The sequence below is a fragment of the Haliaeetus albicilla genome, chromosome 4 (genome assembly GCF_947461875.1).
Source record: "Haliaeetus albicilla chromosome 4, bHalAlb1.1, whole genome shotgun sequence".
Taxonomy (NCBI): Eukaryota; Metazoa; Chordata; class Aves; order Accipitriformes; family Accipitridae; genus Haliaeetus; species Haliaeetus albicilla.
In genome coordinates this window covers 31625988-31653323 of record NC_091486.1, presented here as the reverse complement: position 1 = coordinate 31653323, position 27336 = coordinate 31625988, and the positions used below count along the sequence as shown (strand labels likewise).

The 27336-nt window shown below is 37.9% G+C and overlaps 1 protein-coding gene across 4 annotated transcripts in view; it reads left to right on the top strand.

Annotated features, from left to right (window-relative positions):
- AOX1 (aldehyde oxidase 1) overlaps positions 1 to 26742 on the top strand; it is a 46862-nt gene extending 20120 nt beyond the window's left edge. For 2 of the 4 annotated variants that reach the window (XM_009914685.2, XM_069781754.1), the window contains exons 17-35: positions 1153 to 1322; positions 2675 to 2801; positions 3390 to 3512; positions 4644 to 4740; positions 5670 to 5794; positions 7273 to 7406; positions 8717 to 8804; positions 10416 to 10502; positions 12649 to 12840; positions 13144 to 13371; positions 14449 to 14544; positions 15250 to 15378; positions 15875 to 15949; positions 17672 to 17724; positions 19832 to 19946; positions 20508 to 20573; positions 21160 to 21348; positions 22806 to 22973; positions 24016 to 26742. In XM_009914685.2, coding sequence (XP_009912987.1) covers positions 1153 to 1322; positions 2675 to 2801; positions 3390 to 3512; positions 4644 to 4740; positions 5670 to 5794; positions 7273 to 7406; positions 8717 to 8804; positions 10416 to 10502; positions 12649 to 12840; positions 13144 to 13371; positions 14449 to 14544; positions 15250 to 15378; positions 15875 to 15949; positions 17672 to 17724; positions 19832 to 19946; positions 20508 to 20573; positions 21160 to 21348; positions 22806 to 22973; positions 24016 to 24066 — 2313 coding nt within the window. In that variant the 3' untranslated portion in view covers positions 24067 to 26742. Of the gene's footprint in view, positions 1 to 1152; positions 1323 to 2674; positions 2802 to 3389; positions 3513 to 4643; positions 4741 to 5669; positions 5795 to 7272; positions 7407 to 8716; positions 8805 to 10415; positions 10503 to 12648; positions 12841 to 13143; positions 13372 to 14448; positions 14545 to 15249; positions 15379 to 15874; positions 15950 to 17671; positions 17725 to 19831; positions 19947 to 20507; positions 20574 to 21159; positions 21349 to 22805; positions 22985 to 23789; positions 23892 to 24015 lie in introns of all 4 variants that reach the window. The other 2 variants (XM_069781753.1, XM_069781755.1) reach the window with 2 other exon arrangements.
- The last annotated feature ends 594 nt before the right edge of the window (positions 26743 to 27336 follow it).

Genomic DNA, 27336 nt, shown 5'->3' with positions numbered 1-27336 from the left:
CTGCAACGGTTTTTGATATTTTGATACCGTCAATACACAAGTTAAAATCCCAAGTTTTTGAAAACCTAAAGAAAATTAAAATTAAATCTAGGTAAAGATCTTTTTTCACTTTCAGATATTCTTTAGAATAACATTTTAGCTTTAAATACCTCAAATTTGTTCAAGTCATTATCTTCAGCTTCCTTCAGAGTTATCGTCCAAAAAAAAGTCACTACAGACTTATAAAAGGGGCCAGGGTCAAAGAAACTAGTTCTTTATGACTTTCAGTAATTTATTCCTCAGCTGCAAGTAAATGATGGAACAACAGAAATGGTAACAATTTGTTATTCAGATCAGTTGACACTGAGCAACAGAAATTACTTAGAAACTCAGAAAAATCTGTTTTTTTCACTTTAAATTTCTATCTAACTTTTGCAAGTCCCTATCTTTTGTCTGTACTTCTTCATGTGAACATTACTAAGCTTTTAAAATTAAGGGGGAAAAAAAAGAATGTATATCCTGAAAGATAATTACCTGGTCATTCTGTTAGTGGAAAAGTTGAGATGGTTTGGCTGAGACAGCCGTTTGGAGAACTTTAAGAATCCAAGTGAAAAGGTTAATAAGGCACTAAATTCATACAAAGGTGCAAGGAAGTAAAATTAGGACGGAAATATTTAAACAATTTCTCACTGATTTACATTGATCAGTTGCAATCTTTCAGCGAGGAAGACAAATCATAGGAATCACTGCAAATAGCTCAAAATACAACACCATACACTGGTAAAATACAGAGTAGAATCTTGTGACAATAATTTGGAAAATTACCAAAGCTTCATGACACCGATCAGTAAAAGAGGAAACTGCCCTTCTGAAAAAGAAGTGCTGTTTGTATCACTTTGATGTAAATGATTAAGGAAAAAATCCAAGTAGACAAACCTGTGCAAGCCTCTCAGAAGGCTCCTTAGGAGAACAAATTGAAGAAATTCCCAGGAGCAGCAGTCAGGTCCTGCATCCACATCTGTTTTCAATATTGAACCAGAAGATTATAATATCCACAGTTGTTCCTTCTGAACAGTTGTTTCTTCATCTGATTTTCTGATTTCTGTAAGAATAATGTGACTATTCTTTTTTTAACTGTTTGGGGGTGGGGTGTGTGTATTTTTGACTGTACAGGACATAAAGCCGAGTCAGTCTCCCCAGGATCCTGTAGGACGGCCCATTATGCACCAGTCTGGAATTAAGCATGCCACTGGTGAAGCAGTTTACATTGATGATCTTCCTTCTGTGGATGGTGAGCTCTTCCTGGCTGTCGTCACTAGTTCCAGAGCTCATGCTAAGATTGTGTAAGTGTTCAAAGTGTATCTGAAGAAAGTGTTATCATGAATTGCTGTCTGAGATTTTTAGAGCAGACTAATGAGTTATGTGTATATAAAACAGCATGCCTGATGCCCACACTGGCTCAGGTGCTGAAAGCAATATTGTCACTCTAGTAGGCGGATCTATTTGGATTTAAGTGTTTCACTCCATATTACTGTACTAAGAGGGTTGAACTGTTTCTGGTCCATGAGCCAGCCTAGAGCTAGCCTAGATACCTCCACAAAGTGCTGAGCTGTGCAGTGCAAGCAGGCACCGAAACTCAGCTTTACCAACACAGCTTTGCCATCTCAACTCTATTATGAAAACAGAAGATTGTTCAAAATGTAGGAAATAGTGTTGCAAGATTGCAGCAACAAAGTAGCAAAGCTCATATGAGGCCTTATAGGAGAGGAAGATGGGAAGAGGATTTTATTTTGAAAGAAAACTTTTCACTTATGTTTTTACACTGCCAAGATACATCTATTCTAGCAGTTTGTTCAACATTCAGGCACCAAAATGCACATATCCAAGTTGTCTGCCCAGCATTCAGGCACCAAGATATGTATCCAGGTGGTCTGGTCAGGATTAATTGTGATGACAGAGAGGACTGGGGCTGCTAGCTATAGAGTCCTTGTCATATTTCCTGGCTTGTTCTTATGTTGGTGATAGTATGCTGGGTTTGGATGTGCTCTTTTTGTTACCATCAAGGAGCTGACATCACCCCCATTTCTGTGAGTCAGTAGGATTTATTCACTCTCCTTTGTCCTCTGATCTGGGTGTCCAGAGAAGATGCCTGTAGATGTGCTGGGACCTTGATGACCTGCTAAACTAGGTGCTGTCAAAACATGCAAGTCTTATAAATCTTCTGCTGTTCTTTCTGATGCTTCTACACCCATACATTCCCATTCATTCTCCATTTATACTGGTCTTGCCATTTCTATTATAATTCTCTACATGAACTCTGCATTTGTAGATGCTTCAAATATTTGTATCAGTTTGATATCTGTGTAGGCTGTGAGGTCTTAGAAAGTTGTGATTGTGGCATCATAATTGTGCAGTGATTTTCATTAAATCAATACAGTTCAGGCAGTCTAATGGGCCAATGATTTCCCTGTTGCATCTAGAGTACTTCCTAGAAACAGAGCAGGTTAGTAGAATTTTAAATTGCCTTTGACCTGCACTTCTTTCCATGCCAGAGGTAAAAGAAAAGGACATGTCTGAACGTATGAGCACATCCTGGCAGTACAAGAAACTTACCTGTGTATTGTGTTCCCTTCCTCTGTGCAACACTTTGTAAAAGTAATGAATTAATACCTCTCTCTTCCCATATCCCAATCAGATCTATAGATACCTCAGAGGCTTTAAAAGGACCAGGTGTGTTTGACATCATAACAGCTCATGATGTACCAGCTACAAATGAGTTTTACTACTCTGATGGTCCAGAGATCATATTTGCAAGAAACAAGGTATAACTACAGTCTTTTTAATACTGATTTTCTTCATTTTTTACTGTTTTTCTTCAGATTTTTATAATGAAATTTTACTTGCTGGCTCTTGAGTTTCTGTATTATGTGTACATCAGGGAATCACTTTAGGCATGTAACAAGGTAAATGTCTTAAATTTTTTTCCACTCCCTTTTTAACTTCAAAATAGCTGATGTGCATTATATTCTGCCTAGAGAAAAATATATAAATCAGAAGAATACAGATTAAACCTCACAAAACCATCTGAGTTGTTGCAAGAGTATATTTCATTGAAAGTTAGGCTCCCAAATCACTTATACATTTTTGAATACTGTATTCTCCTTGATTCCCCAGTTATACTGGTATTATTATTTATTTATTTATTTATTATTTATTACTATTTATTATTTATACTGGTATTTCTAATAATTTGTTAGCGTCATGGATGATCTAAAAAATGCAAAGATCCTAAGTCAAAACAAAATTCTAAAAAGGAAACATGAATAGTGGTTACACAAAAGAATAATATCAGCAGCACATATGGGAATAATTTGAATCCACTGTTCTATTAAGTGATGTGTATTTTACAGGTGATTTGTGTGGGTCAGATTGTCTGTGCTGTGGTTGCAGATTCAGATATTCACGCCAAACAAGCAGCTGCAAAAGTGAAGATAGAGTACGAAGTGCTGGAACCAGTGATCTTAACAATTGAGGTACTAATAATTTCTTTTCTTTTGCTTTTTTATGGTTTTATCTATATAATTAATGGAAGAAGCTGTTCATACTCTTCACTTGTTTTTTAAACATGATTTTCTAAGGAAACAAGGTGAATATGAACATCCAATTAATCAGTCTGTCAGTCTTCCTATAAATAACTTTTCAACCTTTTGGGTAATTTTGACCACTTGTGATAGATAGGCAACAGTCTCAAAGGTATTAAAGTCCCACAAATTTCATAAACATAAGAGTAGAAGAGAACTCTTTTAATGTTCCCACTGAGGAAAAGGCAATGAGCATCCTGGTTGTTTATAATTCCTTTGGTAGCTACCAGTTGGTCAATCAGCTCCTGATTATCTGTAGCATTTTGTATCTGTTGTCAGGCTAGCAAGCCAACAAAGTTAGGCTGGAGATGTAGGAAGTGTTGGAGTAATGTGAGGGGAAAGATGTTAAGGATATAAAACATTTCTAAAATGTGATGTGGGAGTCATAGAGGAAATGGACTTATGCTGAGTTAATGAGATGAGTGGAAGTAAGGAACTAAGGACACATTTGCAGGCAGCCAGCATTAGTTCTGGTAGTCACTTTACAGCTTGTTTCCATAATGCATGTGGGGTGTGACAGAACAGTCTTTCTGGTATAAAAATAGAAGTAGATTGGCAAATTTTACTACTATTTCCTTACAGTTGAAACTCCAATGAAGTCTTATTAGAAATAAAGCAAATTGTACTTAAAAAATAGATTCTACTTTTACTTAGTCCTTGTGATTTCTTCCCCTCTTAACGGCATCACTCTTTGGATGATGGGGTTGCATTCTTATTTTGTGCTCTCTTGGTCACTTGCTAAATGTATGAGAAGGAAGAGCAGGTTGAATAAACTGAATGCATTTCCTTCAGAAACTGCTATCATCAGTAACACAAGATACATCAGGAAAGACTTGCTCAACTGAATACACAAACTCATCAACAAAGACAGTGAAGTGATGAAATACTGTTGTTCATTGGCTTTGATAGCTGGTGGTTCAAATCTCTGAAAAGAATGGTGTTTCTCCTGAGAGTAAAATGCTACAACAAGCTGAGAACCTTTAAAATACTTTAAAAAACTATTTCTCTTTTTCTCCACTGCAGGAAGCTATAAAGCACAACTCATTCTTTGAGCCAAAAAGAAAATTAGAACACGGAAAAGTTGATCAGGCATTTGAAACTGTTGATAATATAATTGAAGGTAAACTGCAGAATACATTTGGTGGGAAGTTGTTGTCAGCATTTGGATTTGTCTGTCTGTTCTTCAAGTCCAAGTTCTACCTTTTTTCCATATAGCCATTAGGCCTGAGAAAGCTTTTGGTCACCTGGAAAAAAGTGTGATTAAACCTACTGGTTTTGTGGTCCTGCTGCTACACTCAAGCTTTCTGCATCCTCTGTCCTTGAAACAGAATCACAGAATAATTAGGCTGGAAGGGGGTCATCTAGCCATCTAGCTTAAAGCAGGTGCAGTTAAAGCAGGTTACTAAGGGCCATGTCCAGTCAGGTTTTGAATACCTCCAAAGATGGAGATTCCACAACCTCTATAGGCACCTCTTGCAATGTTTGACCACTTTCATGGTGAATTTTTTTTTCTTATATTGGGTTGGAATTTCTTGTGTTCATTGCCTTTTATCCTTCCATTGTGCATCTCTGAGAACAGTCTGGCTCACTCTTCTCTACACCCTCCCATTAGGTAGTTGTGGACAGCAGTAAGATCTCCCCTTAACCCCTTTCTTCTTATGGTTGAATTAATCCAGTTCTCTCAGCCTCTTCTGATACATCCTGTGGCCCAGCCCCCTGACCATCTTGGTGGCTTCCTTCTTGACCTGGTCCAGTATGTCCATGCTTTGTTTAATTTATCATGTTTTATTTAATATTGTCACCACTTGTAGGCAATATTGTTTCACTATTAATCAAGTTCTGTTGATGCCACTGGAACAAGACCAATTTAATCCTGCAAGGAGTTTCATCTGTGTTTTTATTTTAGATGTTGTTCATTCATACAAGAAGCATCATAAGATTTGACACTGATTACCATAATTTACATGATGATGTGCAGTTAGTTCTTTCCTGGTTAATTTCTTCTGTCCTTTTCTCTCACTAACACTTGTGTTTTTCTCTTTGGATCAGGGGAGATTCGCATTGGGGGACAGGAACACTTCTACATGGAGACTCAGAGTGTGCTTGCCGTTCCAATAGGAGAGGATAAAGAAATGAATGTGTATGTGTCAACACAGCATCCAGCAATTATTCAGGTAATACAGAGCATTCTCAGAGAAAGTGGTTGAACCTGTGATAATAGAGCCTTTTAAGTTTGGTTTACAAATCCATTTTAACAGTTTAGAAGCAGTAGGAACATGAAATTGCACATCTGGTTTATCCAACAATAGCTGCTTTGTAGTACTGCTGTATCCTGATAAACACTGACCACTGCACCGTGAGGGTAAGGAGGAAGTAAAAGGCTCTTATTTCCCTTTGAACAAAGTACCTCACGGCTCACTATTGTAAGCATGAAGAACTCCCTGTGGAGCACTGAGGCTCCTCCATCTCTGTTAGCTTTCCATTGAGGTAAGGAGCAATCAGCGCCCTGTAGAGTCAGAGTCTGCTGAGGGTTGGATCAGTTCTAATGGCTGTAGGTGAGACTTCTGCTCCATGCCAAAATCATAATCATAGAATGGTTTGGCTTTGAAGAAACCTTTAAAGATCATCTAATCCAACCCCCTGCCATGGACAGGGTTATCTTTCACTAGATCAAATTTCTCAAAGCCCTGTCCAACTTGACCTTGAACGCTTCCAGTGATGGGGCATCCACAACTTCTCTGGGCAACCTGTTCCAGTGTCTCACCACCCTCATTGTAAAAAATGTCTTCCCTATGTCCAATCTAAACCTACCCTCTTCCAGTTTAAAACCGTTGCCCCTTGTCCTGTCAGTACAGGCCTTGGTAAAAAGTCTTTCTGTTTCTTATAAGCCCCCTTTATATATTGAAAGGCCACAATAAGGTCTCCCTGAAGCCTTCTCTTCTCCAGGCTGAACAACTCCAACTGTCTCAGCCTTTCTTCATAGGAGAGGTGTTCCAGCCCTCTGAGCATTTTTGTGATGGTAAATGGTAAAGCAAAGGCTGACATAGCGTATGGTCTACATAGCAATAGCTATGGTGCATGAAACTGATAGTATTTCAGACTCAACACTGGCATTTTGTGTTCAAAGCCCAGTTCAGCTCCTTTTATCATTTCCATTATTATTGTATTGCCAGTAGCCAAGAAGTATGAAGAACTTTGTGTTTGAGAAAATGATTTGAAGCAAGAATATTCCTGATACTAGCAAGACCTTAGACTATTAAGAAACAAATAGTTTTATTTGAATTAAAAATTAAAATCAAACTTACAATCTTAGTAATAAAAATAATAACTCTATTCTAATCCCTTTTTATTATACCTGAAGCTTCTTACTGTTTAGGTAATGAAATCCAAGGGTATTATTCTTCACTCCTGTCCACAGCCATTTCACAGGCTCCATGGTAGAGATTTTAAACGTGAACACTGCTGAGTGTTTGTTATCTTCTTCTTGCTTTTTAAGCTAGGGTAAAAGAAAAATTATTTTCATCTGATTTAAAAAAACACAAAACAAACTAGAAACATCTATGGAACCCTTTTCTAGAAAAGGTTTTTATTTCAGAACCTAACTTTTTGGCTTAGTTTGTGTTGGCATAAAAGATTAAAACTGGTTTTACAGGAGATGGTAGCTGCAAGTTTAGGTGTTCCAGCCAACAGGATCATGTGCCATGTTAAACGAGTTGGTGGAGCTTTTGGTGGGAAACTCCTGAAAGCTGGCTTACTGGCATCAGTTGCTGCAGTGGCAGCAAACAAGTAAGTGTGGTATGTATGTATTGGGATATGAAGAGAAAATGGGGTGAACAAGTTTTGCATTTTGCTAAAGTGCTTTCTCCTTTCCCAAAGTTGCTAGCCAAAAAGTCATAAAATCCTGACTGTTCACATTTTGTAAGGCTATTCAGTGCATTTCTTTGTTTTGTTTTGTTAGACTGCTTATGTTAAGCAGCACTAGCCTCAACTAAATTAACGGTACTTGAAGAAATTGGTATTAGTATAAGCTAGAAATATTCTTGAAATGATTGAGCATTTCAAAAGGACCAGTCCCTAACTACAGAGGCTTTGTATGTACATTCAAAACATGACATTAACCATCCAGATGTGAACTTTACTGGCACAGCAGGATGCAGAAGGAAGAGTTCATGAGTGGAACTGCTTTTAAGAACAAGTAGTTCTAGTTCAGTCCCCAACATCTTTCAGACAAAATTAGCTTAAATCTATTAGATATTATGGTTTTGCTAATATAATTTGAATTAATTTAGGAACCTTAACACATAAAGCTTCATCCCCCACCCTCCAAATTTGGCAGGATAATATTGGCAATTAGCTATCAGGAGGTAGTAACCTCTTTTATAAGCATAAACTGATATGCTGCAGAATGCACATCAGGCTACATCCTGTCTTAGCCAAAATCATCTTGTAATCTGAGTGGTTAGCTCAATGCATTTCTCTTGTTACTACTGTCACTGTTGTACAAACTGCTCTTGATTATTTTTGGCCATGTTATCTGTGTTTTGGATTAACCAGACCATGCTAAAAATAATATTTTTTAATATTTTAAATAATCTATTTTTATTGTTATGACTTTATTTTACATCTTATGTCTGTTTTTTTTTTCAAAATTAACTATTTAAAATGGTATATGCACTTGTAGACTAATTTTCGTATTATTATCCATGTTTTGGTTTTATTCCAAGTCACCCTATTTCAGTACAGTTCTGAATAGCTCAGAGGCGACTATGTCTTGCTTAAAGTTGAATGCTAACTGCTGATAGCTCACTTAACACAGTTCAGTCTTAACACTGAAATAGCAATTTCTTCAGAAGTTTGCACTGAGTTATCTCATTGGCTTTCAAGAGATGAAATTAAAATTCTGACGTCATTGTAAATGCAAAAAACACCCCCAACTCCAGACATAGCTGTAAGCATATATTTAAGCCTATTAAAGTTAAGTTTAATCTAAATGCATATTTATATGCATGGCTAGATCTGAATACATGATGAATAGCCATCTTCTTAATAACATCTCTTATTTTGACTGAAATTTGACTTTTCTTTTGTTGATTTAGAACCAGCAGAGCAGTCCGTCTTATTCTGAGCCGAGGGGATGATATGTTAATCACTGGTGGCCGACATCCTTTTATTGGTAAATATAAAGTGAGTGCCACAAGAATTCAGTGAAAAAGTACCTGCCCATATTCTGTGAATAAGTATTTCAGTGTTACTGGTTAATATTTGCTCTATTAATGAAAATTAGTATAACCAATTCAATTTTAAAACAAAACTACTAGCCAGGAAACCAAGAGATAGCGTTACTATACAGCCCTTTCTCTGCTTCTGCCTCTCTCTCTGCAGGGGGTTTTTTTTGTTTGTTTGTTTTTTCTAGTCCCTTTGTGTCCTTTTCCTTTTATAGCTCTTTCTGTCTTTCTTTCTGGGAATGGGAAGCCAAACTAGCTCAGACTTCTGCAGAAGTTTATTTTTAAATGTCCACATGGTTATGTTCACACAAAGGAGCAGCTAGTTTTTACAGAACCAGTGTCATACAGGAAATCTCACCCTGTGGAGGAAATTAATCTCTTCCCTGCTCATGCACTGTCATCAGTTGTAACTATTCATTAGGACAATTTCTGCCTTCTTTTCCATCTCTACTACATAGGTAAAGTAAGAGAGATTTTGTAAGATGCTTCACTTAAGTTGAAAATGAGCTGTAGCTCATGTTGAGAATTCAGGAACTATTAGTGGCAACAGGTGAAGAGAGAGATGTGAGATAAAGATAACATTTCTTCATTAAGAAAAACAAATGTCATACTCCATCTACCAGACACTATTCTTACAGTCAGAGCAGAGTTTGACTTTGTCTACAGTGACCATTCCTAGATGACACACTTACCAGCCATCTCAGGCAATACTGTTGTGGTTTAACCCCAGCCAGCAACTAAGCACCACGCAGCCGCTCACTCACTCCCCCCCCACCCAGTGGGATGGGGGAGAAAATCGGGAAAAGAAGCAAAACCCGTGGGTTGAGATAAGAACAGTTTAATAGAACAGAAAAGAAGAAACTAATAATGATAATAACACTAATAAATTGACAACAGTAATAATAAAAGGATTGGAATGTACAAATGATGCACAGTGCAATTGCTCACCACCTGCCGATTGACACCCAGTTAGTCCTCGAGTGGCGATCCCCCACTCCCCCAGTTTCTATACTAGATGTGACGTCACATGGTATGGAATACCCCATTGGCCAGTTTGGGTCAACTGCCCTGGCTGTGTCCTGTGCCAACTTCTTGTGCCCCTCCAGCTTTCTCGCTGGCTGGGCATCAGAAGCTGAAAAATCCTTGACTATAGTCTAAACACTACTTAGCAACAACTGAAAACATCAGTGTTATCAACATTCTTCGCATACTGAACTCAAAACATAGCACTGTACCAGCTACTAGGAAGACAGTTAACCCTATCCCAGCTGAAACCAGGACAAATACACAGGAAGCCACTGGGCTTCCCTGCTTCTTCCTTTCCCATGGGCTGATGTTGCTTGTTATATGCTGTACTTATATAGATCACAGATGCCAGGTGGGAAAACCAATATCTTAGGAACATTCTTTCTCTCTTGCCCTTATATAGTTTCAGTGAACGCTGCCCAGAAATTAATAGTGCAGTATGACCCTAATTGTGTGGGTTACATTCATTTTCGAAATATGCAAGCACTGAAGAAATGAATGAATGAATGCCAAAATATAAATAGGTTATTGTTGATCCTTCTAGGTTGGCTTCATGAATGATGGTAGGATCAGAGCTGTGGATGCCAAATATTACATTAATGGAGGATGCACCCCTGATGACTCTGTCCTGGTAAGGATTTTATAAGCTGACAAATCTTACAACGTGGAGGAATCATTAGCTGGAAAATGATGAAGACCAAATTCCCTTGCATATGTATTGTTAATCATGTAGCCTTTTGATGTTTTAAAATACATAGTACCAGCATTTGTGCCTGCCTAAAGGCTTAGGTCTACAAGGCTGGGAACACCTTTCTTAGCCTTCAGAAAATTCATAGTGATAGTTGTCCTGTTACTATCTCTATGCATTTCTGTGCTGTGTCTGCATTTATTGTGCTGTATACCTCAGTTCCTCACTTACAGGTCTGCAAAGTATAAAATGTTGCTTGCTTTAATATCAGTCACTAGCTATTTGTGTTTGCATAGGCTATTCTAGCTGTAACGGAAATGTTTGTTGAGGTTACTATCCCTCATCTGCTTGTCATTGCCCCACCTATGGGTGGGTATTTTCTGCACTCTGAAATCTGTCAGTCTAACTGCCCGTGCTATTGCTGCCTAATCTGGTTCTGAAAAATAACCTGGGTTAGAAAAAAATCCATTATTAAAAGCATGTATGTTAATGCAGATCACATGTCAGAACCATCTTAAGATGAAGTTATACAGTGATACAGTAAAGCTGCTGGACCTAGAATTGGAGGCAGTGATAACCAAGTAACCTTTCCACCCAACTCAGCTGCATCTGGAATAGCACATGTGATAACAGCCTAACTCTTTAACATTACTCCCTAATTAATTAGATCAATAAGAAGTGCTCTAGCTGTGTGATTCCATTTGATTCCATTAGTATAACATTAATAATTCAACACTTTTAAAAGGAGAAATAATTTTATTGGAAATAAAATTATAAGCTTTACCAGACTTACAGTCCAGGTTTTTTTCTGGGCCAGTGTGACTTATCTGTGTGTTCCCAAGACAGTATTTTGGGATTTATTCTTTCTTTAGAGAGGACCAATTCTATGGAAGCCTAGCCCTAGAGAAAGCCAAGATGCTTGATGCTCATCTTAATAAAGGCTGGTCTTCCAACATGGGAATTGAATACCAGTAATCTATGCTTAACTTAGTTATTGTTCAGTCAACAATTAATAATATGTTTTAACTCTCTGTGATAGCATCAAGATTAGAACAGGCATTTCTGGGAAGAAACTTTGGCATAGCTAAGAGTTGTATTACAACAGTACATTGTATTCACTCTGATTTCTCAATAACCCCCTTAAGACTGATCAGCTTCATACACATACTTTCTCTGAAGTCCATCAAAGTTGTGGTCATGATAAAAAAACCCCAAAATATTACTCTTTTTTTTTTTTTTCATTTGGCAAATAACATTTCAACTTATGTTTCCGAAGTGAAAAGGTAGCATTATATGACATTATTCATATGGATAATTATTACAGCAAAACTATCTTCAGTTGTTTCTATGCAGAAATGTTTTGAAATTTATTGTTTAAAGCTCAGTGGGAACAGTAGGGATGCAGGCTTAAATTTGCCATTCTGAGAAATCTACTTAACATTGAAGAGAGCCACTGGCCTCTTCATGAGGCATCAAAACATTTTTAAGCTTATTAATTTATTTTGATACTGAATCATAGAGCCTAATTTGAGGTATCTAATGGGATTTTCCTTTTCTTATGTTTTTGTTTGTCATGTGAAATCTCTAAAAGAAAAACATAAGAACCAGAAGACACTGTAGACTGCAGTATGCTTTCTGGTGGAACTAAACCTTAACTGTGAATTTCCATAGGACATGTTAATTCAGAATGCTTTCATCAGTTCCTTTCATACCTCCTATTGCTTTAAATCTAATCTGCCTATTTTTAGTTCTGTGTGGCTTTTGATATCAAAGCAGGAGCAAAATCAATCATAAAATGAAGTATCTGTTGCATCCTTAACAACTTACCAGCACTCAACTGCTAGTAATACCAGCTGTGTTCTGTGAATAGCAAAAAAAGAACTGAAAACTAATATGCTGCATGAGAAATGTATGAATAAAGTCTGTATGTGTGCATAAGAGTATTCTTACTACCAGTGATTGACAGAAACCCAATTTTAAGCTAATTGTCTGAAGCTAAGGTCTTTGTATGAGATGAGGAAGATTTAAGTATGAATTTGAAAGAAGCACTGTTCTGACATTTAACTAGAACTGTTTGTCCCCACCTCAGGTAGCAGAAGTATCCTTATTAAAAATGGACAATGCATACAAGATTCCGAACTTGAGATGCTGGGCTTATGCCTGCAAAACAAACTTGCCATCAAACACAGCATTCCGAGGGTTTGGCTTTCCCCAGTCAGCACTGGTGACAGAAACGTGGATAACAGGAGTTGCAGATAAAACAGGCTTATCACCAGAAAAGGTGACGAAATGAAGGCATCTTCTCTCCTGAAATGAAGTCTATGCAGTTGGAAAGTTAAAGCCCTTTAGATTAGCTCAACTGTTTGAACAAATCTGTTCTAAGTCAAACGTAATTTGTCCTAAAATTCGTATTTTTTTAAATCAGTGTCTGGTTGTTGAATGAATAGCATGCTCTTACAATCTGAACCAAACTGGTAATTGTTCAAAAATCATACAGTAATCTTCTTATTGTCTACTAGTCCCCTAAAATGGTCAGTCTGCCTTTAACAGGATTGTGTGATAGCTGTTGATTTTATTATTTCAGATTAGGGAAATAAACATGTATAAGGAGAACGAGCAGACACACTTCAAACAAAAGCTTGATCCACAAAACTTAATACGGTGTTGGAATGAATGTATGGAGAAATCTGCATACTACAGTAGGAAAACAGCTGTCAATGAATTTAACAAACAAAATTACTGGAAGAAAAAGGGGATTGCCATTGTACCAATGAAGTTTCCGTTTGGACTAGGCACACGTTATCTTTCTCAGGTTAGTTTCTTTAAAGAATAAGTGAGCTAAGATTTTTATCCGCAGAAGATTACAGTTACTCTACCTTAGGATACAAAACAAATGTGCTATCTTTCAACTTATGGAAAACTGTCATCCTCCTAATGGTTGTTCCCTGAAGGCTACGCTAGCTTCTAGCTCTCTTGAAGCTGAGATCAAAGTGGTTTGGTTTTCAGGACCCAGGCAGCTTGGACCCTGCCTACTTAAAGGCCAGTCCTATCTCTTGTGATGTGGTATTGGTATAGATGAGTTGAACACTTTTATGAAAAGTTTTTGAGGACTGATGGCAAAGTGTTCATTGGATAAGTTATCCATTCTAGAAACAGCTCCGAGCTTACTCTTTCTGACCATGGGGGTACTGTGAGATAGTGTTCTTAAAGACTTTACCATTTGATGACATCAAAGACAAAGTTTAAGGAACAAAAGGACGGTAGTATTTTTGGTCTTTGTGTTTGTTTTTTTTTAATGTAGGTGTCCAGTGCTTCTGGAATAGACAGCATTTTATCAATTGAAAATTAATTGACTGGCTTGTAGCATATGAAACTGGCTGTCTCTGTTCAAGACTAAAGTCACAGGGTCTTTGTAGTCTACAGTGTTACTTCCATCTGAGTCCAGGTGGAAAATCTCATTCAGAACCTTACTGCTGTGTCTAATGCTGACAGCCTGCCTAACCTATGCTGTTGAAAAACCTGTGTCCAAAGGCTCTCAAACACCAGTGAAAGAGACAATGGAATTTGCAGCAATTTGCATGTATGGCCACTAGCAAGGGAAGTCCTCCAGCTTCTTTTGGAACCACTGAGGTACTGTTACCAGGTATAGATTTATTTCAGCATCTAGCACAGAAAAAGCAGACCTCCAAGGATTTGTATCTTTTTCTTTTGAAGTTCATTACAGAGGAAGAGGAGGGACTAGCATTCCAAATTTTGCCTTCTATTCAAAAGCATTGAACAGATTGAAATACACTTCAAAACTGTGTCTGTCTTTTTTGATTCATCAGTTCATTACCATATACAACACATTTCTCACTAGTCTAATCTTGATTTTGTTTTTCTTTTTTAGGCTGCTGCTTTGGTTCATATTTATACTGATGGGTCTGTGCTTCTGACACATGGTGGAATTGAAATGGGGCAGGGTATTCATACAAAAATGATTCAGGTAACAAATGATCCAAACAAATATTACTTTGTGCTTTATCTGTCATGCAGATAAACAGTGTGAAGGTTTTCTTCTTGGTTAGTTAGTGTACTGGTAGGACAGTTTCTTTATCAGCATAGCCACTGCTTCTTTGCACTGATAGAGCTGGAAAGCAAAGATACCTTCATTAAGAGTCATAGAGTCAGCAGGAAGGAAAACCAGATTTTTTTTAATTCTTCCAATGGTATGCGAAGAGGCTTATTAGAAATAAGATTTTTTGGGGCTGATCCCATAGAACCCATAGTAAAAAAAGACAGTCAGTATTCAGATTACTATACAGTCCAGACAATATTATTATGGTCATATTTGTTTAATGCCTAATTGAGAGTCAGATCTGTAAAGATGTCTGTCAAGTCAATGAAAGCTTGGGATCTGGGCCTGCATAATTTGCGCTAAGTCATACCAGATATAAGCAGCAAAATCAGGAACCGAATGTTGGACTCCATAGTCTCACTCCAGAGTTTGAGTACAGCTAAAACATTGCCCTTCTTTTCTGTTTCTTCTACTGACAAACTGGGTAGAATGATTTCAGCTGCAGGTTGGAAGAGGACTTGCTAAAACTTTATCCTTCCTGGTATTGCTGACTTCTAGCAAGTACTGGGGAACTGTTGGTGTGTTTAGAATGTTTCTAAAACAGAGAAGAATGTGTTGTTCTTCCTGAAACAGGTTGCTAGTCGAGAATTGAACATCCCCATGTCATGTATTCACTTCTGTGAAACGAGCACAACAACTGTTCCCAATGCATGTGCCTCAGCAGGATCTGCAGGGACAGATGTCAACGGCATGGCTGTGAAGGTAGAGAGTAGTATTTAGTTTACAAAACACCCTATCCCTCGTGGTATTTAATGCCTACCAAACTTTAAGCATTAGTGATCCCATAGAAATCAAGTTTGAGATTACCAATAATACCACTGGAGATTGCCAAGAAGAAACATGACTTGACAGTTTCTCAGTAATGGTGCTTATGAATTTTCAGAATATGATCTGAGCTTTCCCCAAAAGGCTTATGTTTGACAAAATCTTCGTTTCAGCTAACAAACTAACTAGTCCTGTACAAATCTTGTACCCCATTCCTCTTGTAAATCTACCGATTCATGCACATTCCAGCCCTTGTAACATAACCCTTTGTAAGGTTTTTGTCTGTGCAGTTAAAATGACATCTCCTATCATACTTTTTCAAACCAAGATGACAGTAAAGCATATACTAATTAAGTACTAACAGAACTTATCTTGAATAGTAAAAAACTTGTCTGTGTGAATTTTGTGTTATATTCTCCTGACTTCTCACCAGGATGCTTGCCAAACTCTTCTGAAACGCCTGCAGCCTATCATCAACAAGAATCCAAAAGGGACTTGGAATGACTGGGTAAGACATGTGAATCCTACTAAATGTGTTTCTGTGCTTGCAGAAACTGTGATATATGTATTGTAGTCTATCTAATCTGCTCAGCCTAATAATCCTAAAGTTAAAAACTGTAGCAACAGGTTATTTCACAGAAAGATGGAGTGTAGGTGCTTGGGTTAGATATGTGGGAAACAATCCCCAGATCATATCTAGTTGGAAAGGAGGAGAAGCTATCTGTGAAGTGACATTAGGAGGCAGAGAAGTTTTTAATATACAAAAAATATCAGCTTGTGCAATAACATGACCCACCCCAGCTTACCTTCAGACAAGCTGCTGCCAAAAGATTGTCAGGGTATATATGTACAGTGTCAGTTTTCCTACATGGCTGTTCTTTATTTTTACCAAATCAATAAAAAGAAGCCTTCTCAACTTCTTTCATCTCTCTCCCATATGCAGTATATCACAGAACTGCACAAAAGGTAGCAGGAGTCCTTGCTCCTATTGCTCTAATGTGTAACTCATTATAATATTAGTTACATTTGCAATAGAGTAGTACAGAAATAGTGCTAAAGCTATTTATAGAAATGGCCCCTGTCTGGTCCTCACTTGAAAATGGAATAGAGTTTTAGGGCTAGAAACTGAATTTTCTTAACTAAAAGCTTTCTGTTATAATATCAACTATTTTTATGAAGATATGGCTGAGAATCTAGTCCTATGTATTGAGATGTTAAAAGAAAACCTGTTTGTTATGTCTTCTTATCCAGTATTGCTTGCTATCTGTGGCCTAATGAAAAAGACAATCCCTGCCTTGAGGCATTTACAGATTCAGTACACTAGGGTGTTTCTTCTCAAGTGATTAAACGCTATAATAACTGTGAAAATGTAAACACTTTCTTGGCAGTAGTAATTCCTAGCAATAGCAAATAATGTTGGAATATACGTGGTAGCTTGATAACTGACAGCTATGTATGCAAAGATAATCTCCTGTAATAGGTGCCAAATTAATTTGGATAATTCAGACACACCCAAAATATAAGCAGAAATGTCTGACCTAAGACAGGATGTTAATATATGCAGAGAAGTAATTTTACATCTTGCAAAGTCTAAAGTACAATTAATTAAAAATAATAATTAAAAAAACCCTAAACCCCCAAAAAACCTTCTTGACTTGTAAACTGAGTAAATCTGACATGAGAATCACTGAAAGGGAGTAGATTTGGGACCTCATACTATCATTTTTACCCCTGGCAGAAGAACACTGCAAAGAGTATTTCCCTTGTCAACTGTCATTTTTGTGCAAGTAGGTCATACAGATCATTTATGTCAGTGACTTGTCAACCAGATCTGTTCAATTAACAAAGAAGGACCCATTTCTATTGAACTTGAGCAGAAAAAAATTGAGCAGGACCCTTTCTGACTACGGCATTACCAGTAATAAAGATTCTGCAAGAACACCACTGTTGGCAGGTCTATTCCTTATTCTATTGCTAAAAGAATTCAGATTGCTCGTCCAAACTGGGTTTAGTACTACAGTATTGGGCACCATGTGCAGCTAAACATGCTTAACTCAGCTGGTCTTCCTTTCTTTACAATTTGTTACAGTTTGGGTTTTAAGTAAATATATGTAAACAAGTAAATATATATAAATAAGTAAATATATGTAAATTAAATAAATATATATATATGCTGTGTTCCTTCCTGACTCCTTCCTTGGTTTACCACAAACATTAATATATTTTACAGATTAAAGAAGCTTTTGAACAAAGTGTGAGTCTTTCAGCTACTGGCTACTTTAGGTAATACATCTTTGTTCCTTAAAAATGCATAGGTTAGACCAGGACTGATTTCTGAAGATAACCAATGCCATGAATAGAAGATCCCATCCAATAGTTCCTTCTAATGGCTCGGCTTATGTTTTATGTAATTCTTTGATATATGGGGGGTTGGTGTATAAAGTTTAAGCGCTAATTTATGCCTAGCCTTATGTGGACTCTCTAGGAAGTATCAAAAGAATATTTCATCCCATCTTTGCTCCATGATTTGGCCACTAGCAAACCAGAAAGCATCTAGAAAGTGACTGCTGCCCGTAATGATAGGTGTGCAAAATGGGAAAGAGTTTATTTACTGGAGGCTGCATTGCTACAAGCTATCAATATTGTTGTATTACAGATTATTTACACTTTTACCCACAAACATGATCACACCGAGTTGCATGACAGGAAGAACAAGTGGCAGCATTAGAATATTTATCCAGCACACACCTGTAATTAGCAACCAGGTGCACTTGTAGAAAATTAGGCCCATTTAATTCTAGATCTGAACCTTAAGGTCAGTTTTCTCTAGAGGAAGGAGAATTTAAAATGTCTGGGTGAGTTTAAGAGAGATCTCATGGTAATCTTTTTTTTTTTTTAAACTAATTTAGGAAACAGATGCCATGATTCAGCACTAATTGAAAGCTAGCGGGAGACTTAGTGCTTACATGAGAAGTGGGGTTGCTCACTGACCCTAGTTTTGGAGTCATTGTTTTGACCACTTTGCTTCTGGAGCCTCAGAAAATTCCCACCATATATACTCTTAGATGTGGATTTATTTACAACAGCATGCTATTGTAGGACACAGTAATCTTAAACACAATTCCCACTAGTCTCTCTCAATGCAATCTCATGGTCCTTTTTCTCCGAATCCTTTCACAGTGTTTTTAAAGAACCAGAAAGGAAAAATTGCTGTGCTGTAACTCAGGTGGTATTCAAAGCAAAGCTTCTCTTGTAGCCTGCTGGGCCTTTTATCTTCTCTCCCTTCACCTGTATTTACCTATTTATCAATAGCAACTTTTCAGGTATTCAGGCAGCCTGGACTAAGTTGAAGAGGCACTTCACAAACCCATACTTACTTAAAACACCAAGAAAAGCCCAAACAAAATGTCCCTTCCTGCTGTTAAGTCTGTTCAAGTATGTCTTCTGCTTATGCAGCCCTTTAGGAATGTTGATATCTCCAAAGCAATGAGCAATAGTCATATGTTGCTATTGACATTTGATGGTGTCTAAAAACATCTGCAGATCCCTGAGCGTCAAATCCTGTATTGATCTAGTTCTTATCCAGTCATATCCTCCACATCCAAGAATCTCAAAGCCAGCTGAGGTAGATGGGATGTGAGAAGTTGAATATGTGGATTTTGTGTATCCCTTTTTCAATGCACTGTTCAATGGTCTGAATTATACTATAACTGTTTTATGGGGTATAATTTTAAATATGCTCAACAAAGACATTTCAGTCATACATGGTCAGAAAATATGCCTTGGTCACATAGTTGGGAGATACCGCATTTCACTGTCCTTTTGTGTCCATTAAATTTACCCCATCAGTCCTGACTACTATAGTCTCCTCAGTTAGTCCCCCCTCTCCCTTCTAAGTAGTTACACCTTTATTTCAATATTCCTGTTTTAACCCTTTCACTCATTCTGTAGGCAGTTTCTGTAATTTTAACTCTTTCGTTTCTCTGTAAATTATCCTTTCATAGGTCCTGACCAGTTTTCCTCCCTTTCATAGGTCCTGACCAGTTTTCCTCCCTTTTTCTGAATTCCCTTATGTGCTATTACCTCAGCAACCATTACTTTAAATTTGTATTCAAACTTGATTACCATGTCTTTATTAGTATATTTCTGAGATTATGCTGTTTCCTAAACTGAAGAAGCTTGCTTGTCTGCTAAGTTTTATATAAATACCAGCTCCATCAAACCTAAACTACTAGTACTCTGTAGGATTTCATGGAATTTAATTGTTGGGGTTCTGACCTGTTATTTAAGATGTCACTTGAAGTACTTTCAAATTTCATGTGCTCATCTGCTTTGTTATGATGCAAACATGCATTGGTTTTCTTCTTGTGGACTTCGTTTCTTCTGTCAGAGGTTACAATGAAAACATGGATTGGGAGAAAGGGGAAGGACAGCCATTTACATATTTTCTCTATGGAGCTGCTTGTTCAGAGGTGGAAATTAACTGTCTAACAGGAGATCACAAGGTAATAACTGAGTGAGGTGCTCCAACAATCACTCAGGTTTTGCCTTAATAAGTCACCTGTCTTCACATGATAGGAAATATATCAACAGTGTAAATACAAATTACAGGTGGAACAGAATGAAAGCTGTGCAGTATTAACCAGCTTTTGGCATGTCTCTATTAATGTCATATGGGTTCACCTTTTGGATTATGGCAGACATCTAACATGTTCTTTGCTTGTTCTTTCCCTGTTTGCCAGCAAACAAATTACAGCAGGCTTTTGACCATCTAGACAGCTAAATGTCATAGACTGCTGATCATATGCCCTCTAGGTATACTTATTTATGTGGGGATTTCCCTGTGCAATGGGAAAAATCTGGCAGAGCTGCCTTCTGTTAAAGTTGAGATAAGCCTATTTGGCTTGTAATGGGCTATTTGAAATTACTTTGAGATTGTGTACATGGAGGGGCCTCTGTCTTAGCATATGTTGTAACAATGAATACCAACTCTAACCTACATTATGTTTTAATACCTCCACTCCATGCATCTCTCTCAGTAATATGCATTTGCATTTTATTGACAGAACCTCAGAACAGACATTGTTATGGACATTGGATACAGCATAAATCCAGCTGTGGATATAGGACAGGTATTCCAAGAATTTCCTGCTGTCTTTTTTCTGTTAGACTGATAGCCTTATCTAAAGTGAAGATTACCTCATTAATTCAGAAAATGTTAATTTCTTACTAGATAATAAGTCATAGATCATATTAGAAGGTCCTTTACTTGTAGACTTGCCCCATTTGAGTCAGTGTCAGAGCTTTGTAGATGTCAGTGAAGCTTGAATTTTACCTATGGTGTAGTACTTCCTGTATGTATATATGCCCACTATCTATCTGCTGGACTTAAATCCTGTTCCTGATCTACAGTCTCCAAATTCTCCTGTTGTTTCACCTGCCTTCCCCACTTGATAGCAGGGAAACACCTTTCTTCATTGCAGGCTGGTCCACAGATCTCATCACTTCATCATGAAAGCATTTGTCTCTGCCTGGTATGAGAGAGGAGTGTGAAAGCTTTTCCTATCACGGTAGCCCCCAAATGTTGAAGAATCCCATTAGGCAAACAGGAAAGAAAATGGTCTTCTAACAGCTAGTGGTACAAATCTGTTCTTCCCAATGTTTTACCCATTTTACCAAACATGGGAACATAAATGTTATCTTTTTTCTTATTTAAAGATTGAAGGTGCCTTTGTTCAAGGCATTGGACTGTACACAATGGAGGAATTAAAATATTCTCCAGAAGGAGTCCTCTATACTCGGGGTCCAGATCAGTATAAGATCCCTGCTGTTTGTGATATTCCAGAACAGTTCAGTGTTTCCCTGCTGTCATCTTCCCAAAATCCTTATGCCATCTACGCATCCAAGGTAAGCAAACCATCACACAGCCTAATTCTTAGATCCCAGGATGAACAGAGAAATTGCTCTGATATAAAATATATATAAGTTTTCAGTTCCTCTTCTTTAACATTTCAAACAAGTGTCCATGAATTGTTTTATTTATGACACCAGGGAAACTAATATGAAAAGATATAATGCGGCATATTGCTGCATATCTTTCATGGTTGGCAAGTAGTAATTTTAGGGTTTTGTTAACAGACCACACACAGAAGCTGCAAGCTGAATTTAAAACCATACTTTTAAAATGTGGTGATAAACTAAAGGGTTAGAATAAAAATACCAAATAAATTGATGGAGAAATCATAATGACAATAAGAGTGTGCAGCTTACTTATGCGTGTTATGCAATAAGAAATAGGACTGTATGTGTGTATTTATATGAGAGATTGTCTCAAGTATTCAGTTGGTATAATCATTACTTCAATTTACACAACCAAATATTCTGGCCAGTTGCATATAAGTAGTAATGGTAAATCAAGATGAAGGTAATTCTGCAAATTTCCATCTGTTTCAAGTATTAGGTATGCTTTTAGACTATGGTAAAATAAAACAGCATGACAGGAGGAAAAAAGCATATTTTACAGCAAAAGTTGCTAAAAAACAAATAGGTCCTTTAAAATTATTTAAAGCTGTCTCAGAAATACATAATTAGAATAGTATTTGTTTGAAAAAAATGTCATATAGGTGAAGTAGTTACATAGTTGATTTGGAGCTGATCTACAGAGCTGATGCTAATATCCCTCTTCAAACAGAGCTTTTATCCTTTTCTGTGAACTTATCTCCTATAATTAACCTTCAAATTCACTGTAAGAAGGTGTGATTCGATCTTCATACACCATGTTTGGGGAAGATGTTTGGTTCTCAGATGTTAGCAAAGGGATAAGTAAAATTCAATTGCAATATCCCAGTCCAGTCCAGATTAAAATGTTCAATACCACAGCGCTGAGAGAACTATGGAATAAGGGTGGATTTGACCTATCTTTGAGATAAGGAAAAATGTGAATCTTATGTCAGAACCAGTGAGAGGATGTCAAGCCCACTGAGGTCAGTGGTGTTTGACTGCAGGAAATTATCGTGAGTTCAAGCCTTGTTTCTTAGTTGTATCTGTACCTAGGTTTGGATTGGTTTAATTTTATCTGCTAGTTATTCTAAATTTCAGTTTAGCAGTGAGCCAAAAAGATTCTAAAATCGATAGCCAATATTTGAAATCAACCTTTTTAGCTCCCTGAAAGCAGCTACCATCAGAAGACTTGGTGTGATCTAAGCTTGCTTCCACTAAATCTAGAATAAGCTTCCTTACTGAAGGACGAAACACTTTTTAAAGTCGCTGTCTTTTAAGCTTTTTAGTTGATATTGATATGGCATGTACTCCTCTCATTTGCTCAAAACCTACATCTATTTGACTTCTTTTTTTTTCTTTTTCAGGGGATAGGCGAAGCAGGACTTTTCTTGGGAAGCTCTGTGTTCTTTGCTTTGAGAGATGCAGTAACTAGTGTGAGGAATGAAAGAGGACTGAAAAAGACCTTTGCACTGAACAGCCCTCTGACTGCTGAACAAATACGGGCAAGCTGCGCAGATGACTTTACTGAGATGGTAATAAGAAGGTGGGGGAAGGGTCTGTTTAAGTATCTCTGGGTAGAATTGCATACTGCTTTTGGCACCCTTGAATGGTGGGCTGCCTAATGATGTCTCCTATTGGTCATGCTTTGTATACAGCAATATCATATAGCTCCTTGTAATTGAAATGTCTGGTAACAGGTCTCACTCACACAAGTTACTCCAACAAATGCCGTTCAAGCATTGTATTGGAATTTCCCTGGTTTTTTATAATCTTTTTTTTCCTTTGAAATTTATATAATTTTCACAATCCCCTCTTTCCCTGAAGCCTCCTCCTTTCTTCTGCATGTCAAATCGTATAGAGGATTAAATAGCTCATCTTATTGACGTGCAATGGATGAGCCTCCAAGCATTTTCAGTCTCCTTCCAGGTGCTTTCCCCCAGTGACTTGCACTCTGGCACTGTCACCTCATTCTGGTACTCCTTGCTATGCCCAGTACTCTTTGGGAGAAAAATAATTAACTCAGAGCTAACGAAAGGATACAGAAGAAAAATAAATGAGGCAATACACTTCTTATAATGCTGATCCTTTATATTCTATGTTTTCTGCAACTGATCACTAGTCATATTCCCACTGCTATTACAATTCTTTTTCTGTGTAAGTTTTTATTTAGCCTATGACATCTGTGAAGCAAGGTCCTTGTCAGCATATAAATCCATACTGTGCCTGAAGTTCTGCCATAGAAACTCTTGAGCTCTCACTCACAGATTACTCCTGTAGTATTTCTGTGGTCATGGTGGGGCATCACTGGCCCCCAAATCAATAGGTTCATGGGCTTACTCTCATCACAGGAGCTTGTGGGAGGTGAGGTCCACCAGTGCAGAGACCATGCTTCTCCATCCCTGTGTCCCCCTGACCCCAGTTATCACTGACCTTCCTTCCAGCCATCTTCTGTAGGTATGTCCTGTTAGAACACTGTGAAGTGACTTGGAGGCACCTGGTAAGGGCAATATTGGGAGTTTGCCGGTCAAATAATATTATCAAGTCACTCTTTTCATTTCTTGCTTGTTCTCTTAGATGAAAAACAATGAATCTGCTTCCTCCACTCCTCGAGCCATATCTGTATGAATGACAAACCAGAGTGCACAAGACCTGAATGGAATGGAATGGAATGGAAAACTGATTTTCTGCCCCAAAACACACTAATCAACACACAGATAAATGTATTTTCTCATTTTCAGAATAGAATCAGCTGCCAAAAATATGCACGTTACATCTTCTATCCTTATCTTCATTCTCCATCCAGTATATTCATTACAGTCTTCGCTTAAATTACTGCATTTAATTGCTAGAAATACATCTCCTGCATTTGAAGCGTGTATCTTCAACAAGCTGCTGAACAGCTCAGCTCAAATGCTGCAGGAGAAGAAAGTTAGGATGAAGTATAAAGGTATGTTAGATAACACTGCCACTTACTGCCCTTAGCAACTTCGTATGATAAATGGCTTTTTAATGGCCTCAGCTAATTTTCTAATTTAGATTTGAGTCTTGCAGTAGAGCATGAGTGCAGAGATCTTTGTCTGTTGAAGAATCAGAACCTTGTTTGTTGGATTCAGTCCCTTTTTGATCAGAAGTGATGCTCTAATTTGTAATAAAGCTGCTTTAGATTCTTTAGGCACAGACATCTTTGTGTTAAAAACATGCAAGAAACAAGAGTTATGATTTTCTCTTGCTATGCCAGGCAAATTGCTATGGCTGACCTACATATATAGGAGATGAATTTTATCCCAAATGTTGGAAGAGTCACTTAGTTACAATTTCTACCGGAAGCTTTCTTTTTCTCATGGAGTAAGCCAAAAGCCTCTGAACTTAATGGGAAAACTCACATGGAGTTCAGTGTGCTTTGAATAGGAGACTGGATGAACCTGTCTCTGTGTCATGGTTTAACCCCAGCCAGCAACTAAGCACCACGCAGCCGCTCACTCACTCCCCCCCCACCCAGTGGGATGGGGGAGAAAATCGGGAAAAGAAGCAAAACCCATGGGTTGAGATAAGAACAGTTTAATAGAACAGAAAAGAAGATACTAATAAAGATAATGATAACACTAATAAAATGACAACAGTAGTAATAAAAGGATTGGAATGTACAAATGATGCACAGTGCAATTGCTCACCACCCGCCGACCAATACCCATCTAGTCCCCAAGCGGCGATTCCCTGCCCCCACTCCCCCCAGTTTCTATACTAGTTGGGACGTCCCATGGTATGGAATACCCCGTTGGCCAGTTTGGGTCAACTGCCCTGGCTGTGTCCTGTGCCAACTTCTTGTGCCCCTCCAGCTTTCTCGCTGGCTGGGCATCAGAAGCTGAAAAATCCTGGACTTTAGACTAAACACTACTTAGCAACAACTGAAAACATCAGTGTTATCACATGCTTCTCATACTGAACTCAAAACATAGCACCTTACCAGCTACTAGGAAGACAGTTAACTCTATCCCAGCTGAAACCAGGACACTCTGGGAAGGATTCTTAAGCAGTGCTTAATCCTGTACTCAGGACTATATTGATCCATGAAAGTACAGTTAAGAGCTTTCTCCCACTCTTGACCACTCCTGTGCTAAAGAAGGTAGAAAAAACATAATAAGATCAAAAGATGATCTGCAGAGATCAGTCATCTGATGCTGCCTAGGGTGCAGTGGGATTAGACCACACTCAGGTAGCAGCACCTGGAGAAAACAGGAAACTATAAAGCAGCAGTGTATTAAATGGTAACAGAAATTCTGGTGTTATTAAGTTTGAAGTATGTATATATTTGCAACCTAAGATGAGAGCAAGAAATTACACAGAATATATCAAAGTTAATATATTATGAAAGCTCCGGCCAAAATACTGAGATTTCAGCATCAGAATCCACAATATTGAACTGACTGAGAACTTCAGCCTTTCCCCCTCTTGAAGTGCAAAACTGAGTTTTCAGTTCTGAATGCACAAACACACAAATACACAAATCTCCATGGTATTTGAATTTGGGGCTTTGATCTGGCATACATCCTAACACAGAGAAAAAACTTCACTTTTTTATTGAGTCTACAGAAGTTACCCAAAGTAACACCTGAAAAATTGCAGCAGGTTCTTTGATAAGAAAGTAGAACTGGGAAAAGCAGTAGTTTGTACGTTCAATGTGTGGTTTCAGTGAACCTCTGCATCAGTTATTTCTTGCTGAGCATGGTGATTGCTCTTCCAGTTACTTACAGGTCAGATAGCTCCAGAGCCATGAAGACTGCCATTTGTAATGAAAATAAATGGCTTTGATTTGTTTGACACGTCAGCCTGTAGGCTCGTATTATTTCACTGCTCCTCAGTTTTCCATGTACTGTTTTCTCTTCTTGCCTTCCATCACTTTTAGGAGTTGACACTGTATATGTAACAGGAATCAGGTTAGTAGGTTAAACTGGTTTTGCATTGGCTATTAAGATATGAAGTCTTTATTGTTTCAATTTGTTTGTCTCTCTGTAACCACTATGAGTAGGTGAAATTCAACTGCTTAAACATAGGTGTCCAGACCATTTTAGATGTCATAAGGCAGCAGGCATAGGAGAGCACAGGACTAGAAGATATGACATAGCAACTGGAGGCCAAGCAGGTCATAGCAAATCATCTGAAGTGGCACTAGAAATGTGGTTTAGGCAGCTGAAGGCCCATTGGTTTTTACTTCTTTTTCTTCACTTTCTTTGTATTAAATTGGCTTTTATATGTTGTAAGAAAGTCAATAAATCAAATAAAATATGAATGCTGCTGCCATAATTAGTTTTTCTGATTTGAAACATCTTCTTAGTTTCACTGCATGGGCCTGTTAATGACAGCTCACAACCTCAGGTATTGATAACAGCCCCAAAACATAGGTAAATCCTGGGATATGTTGAAGCAGGGAGCATATAGATCTACTGAACTGTGGGGAAGGTGCATTGTCTGTTGTTTTCCTATGGACCTATGCGTCAGCACAGGTGCTCGTTAGTTCCAGACAAGTCAAATCTTGTAAAAATCGTAGCCCAACCCTTGCAGGCAATGATGTCTCCCCACCTGTGGTGCTGAGGTGTTTGTACTCCAGGGATTCATCATGTTCTAGACCCACACTTTGTTTTCTGTTGTGCAGATCACACATCTGCTTGTCAGTATTTCTCAATTATTAACAAAGATTCCTCCCTGCCTCTTCACAAGTGGTGGTGTTGTCTGGTTGTCTCAGTAAAATCTATACATGGTTTGTCGGGGTTTTGGGGGGCTGAAACATTAAGCTGTCTCCTGGCTTTTAGGTGTTTGAAAAACTGCATGGAAGCTAGAAATATCAGCAATTAAACAACCTGACAGATGATACTATGGCTACGTGGGATATTATGAAAG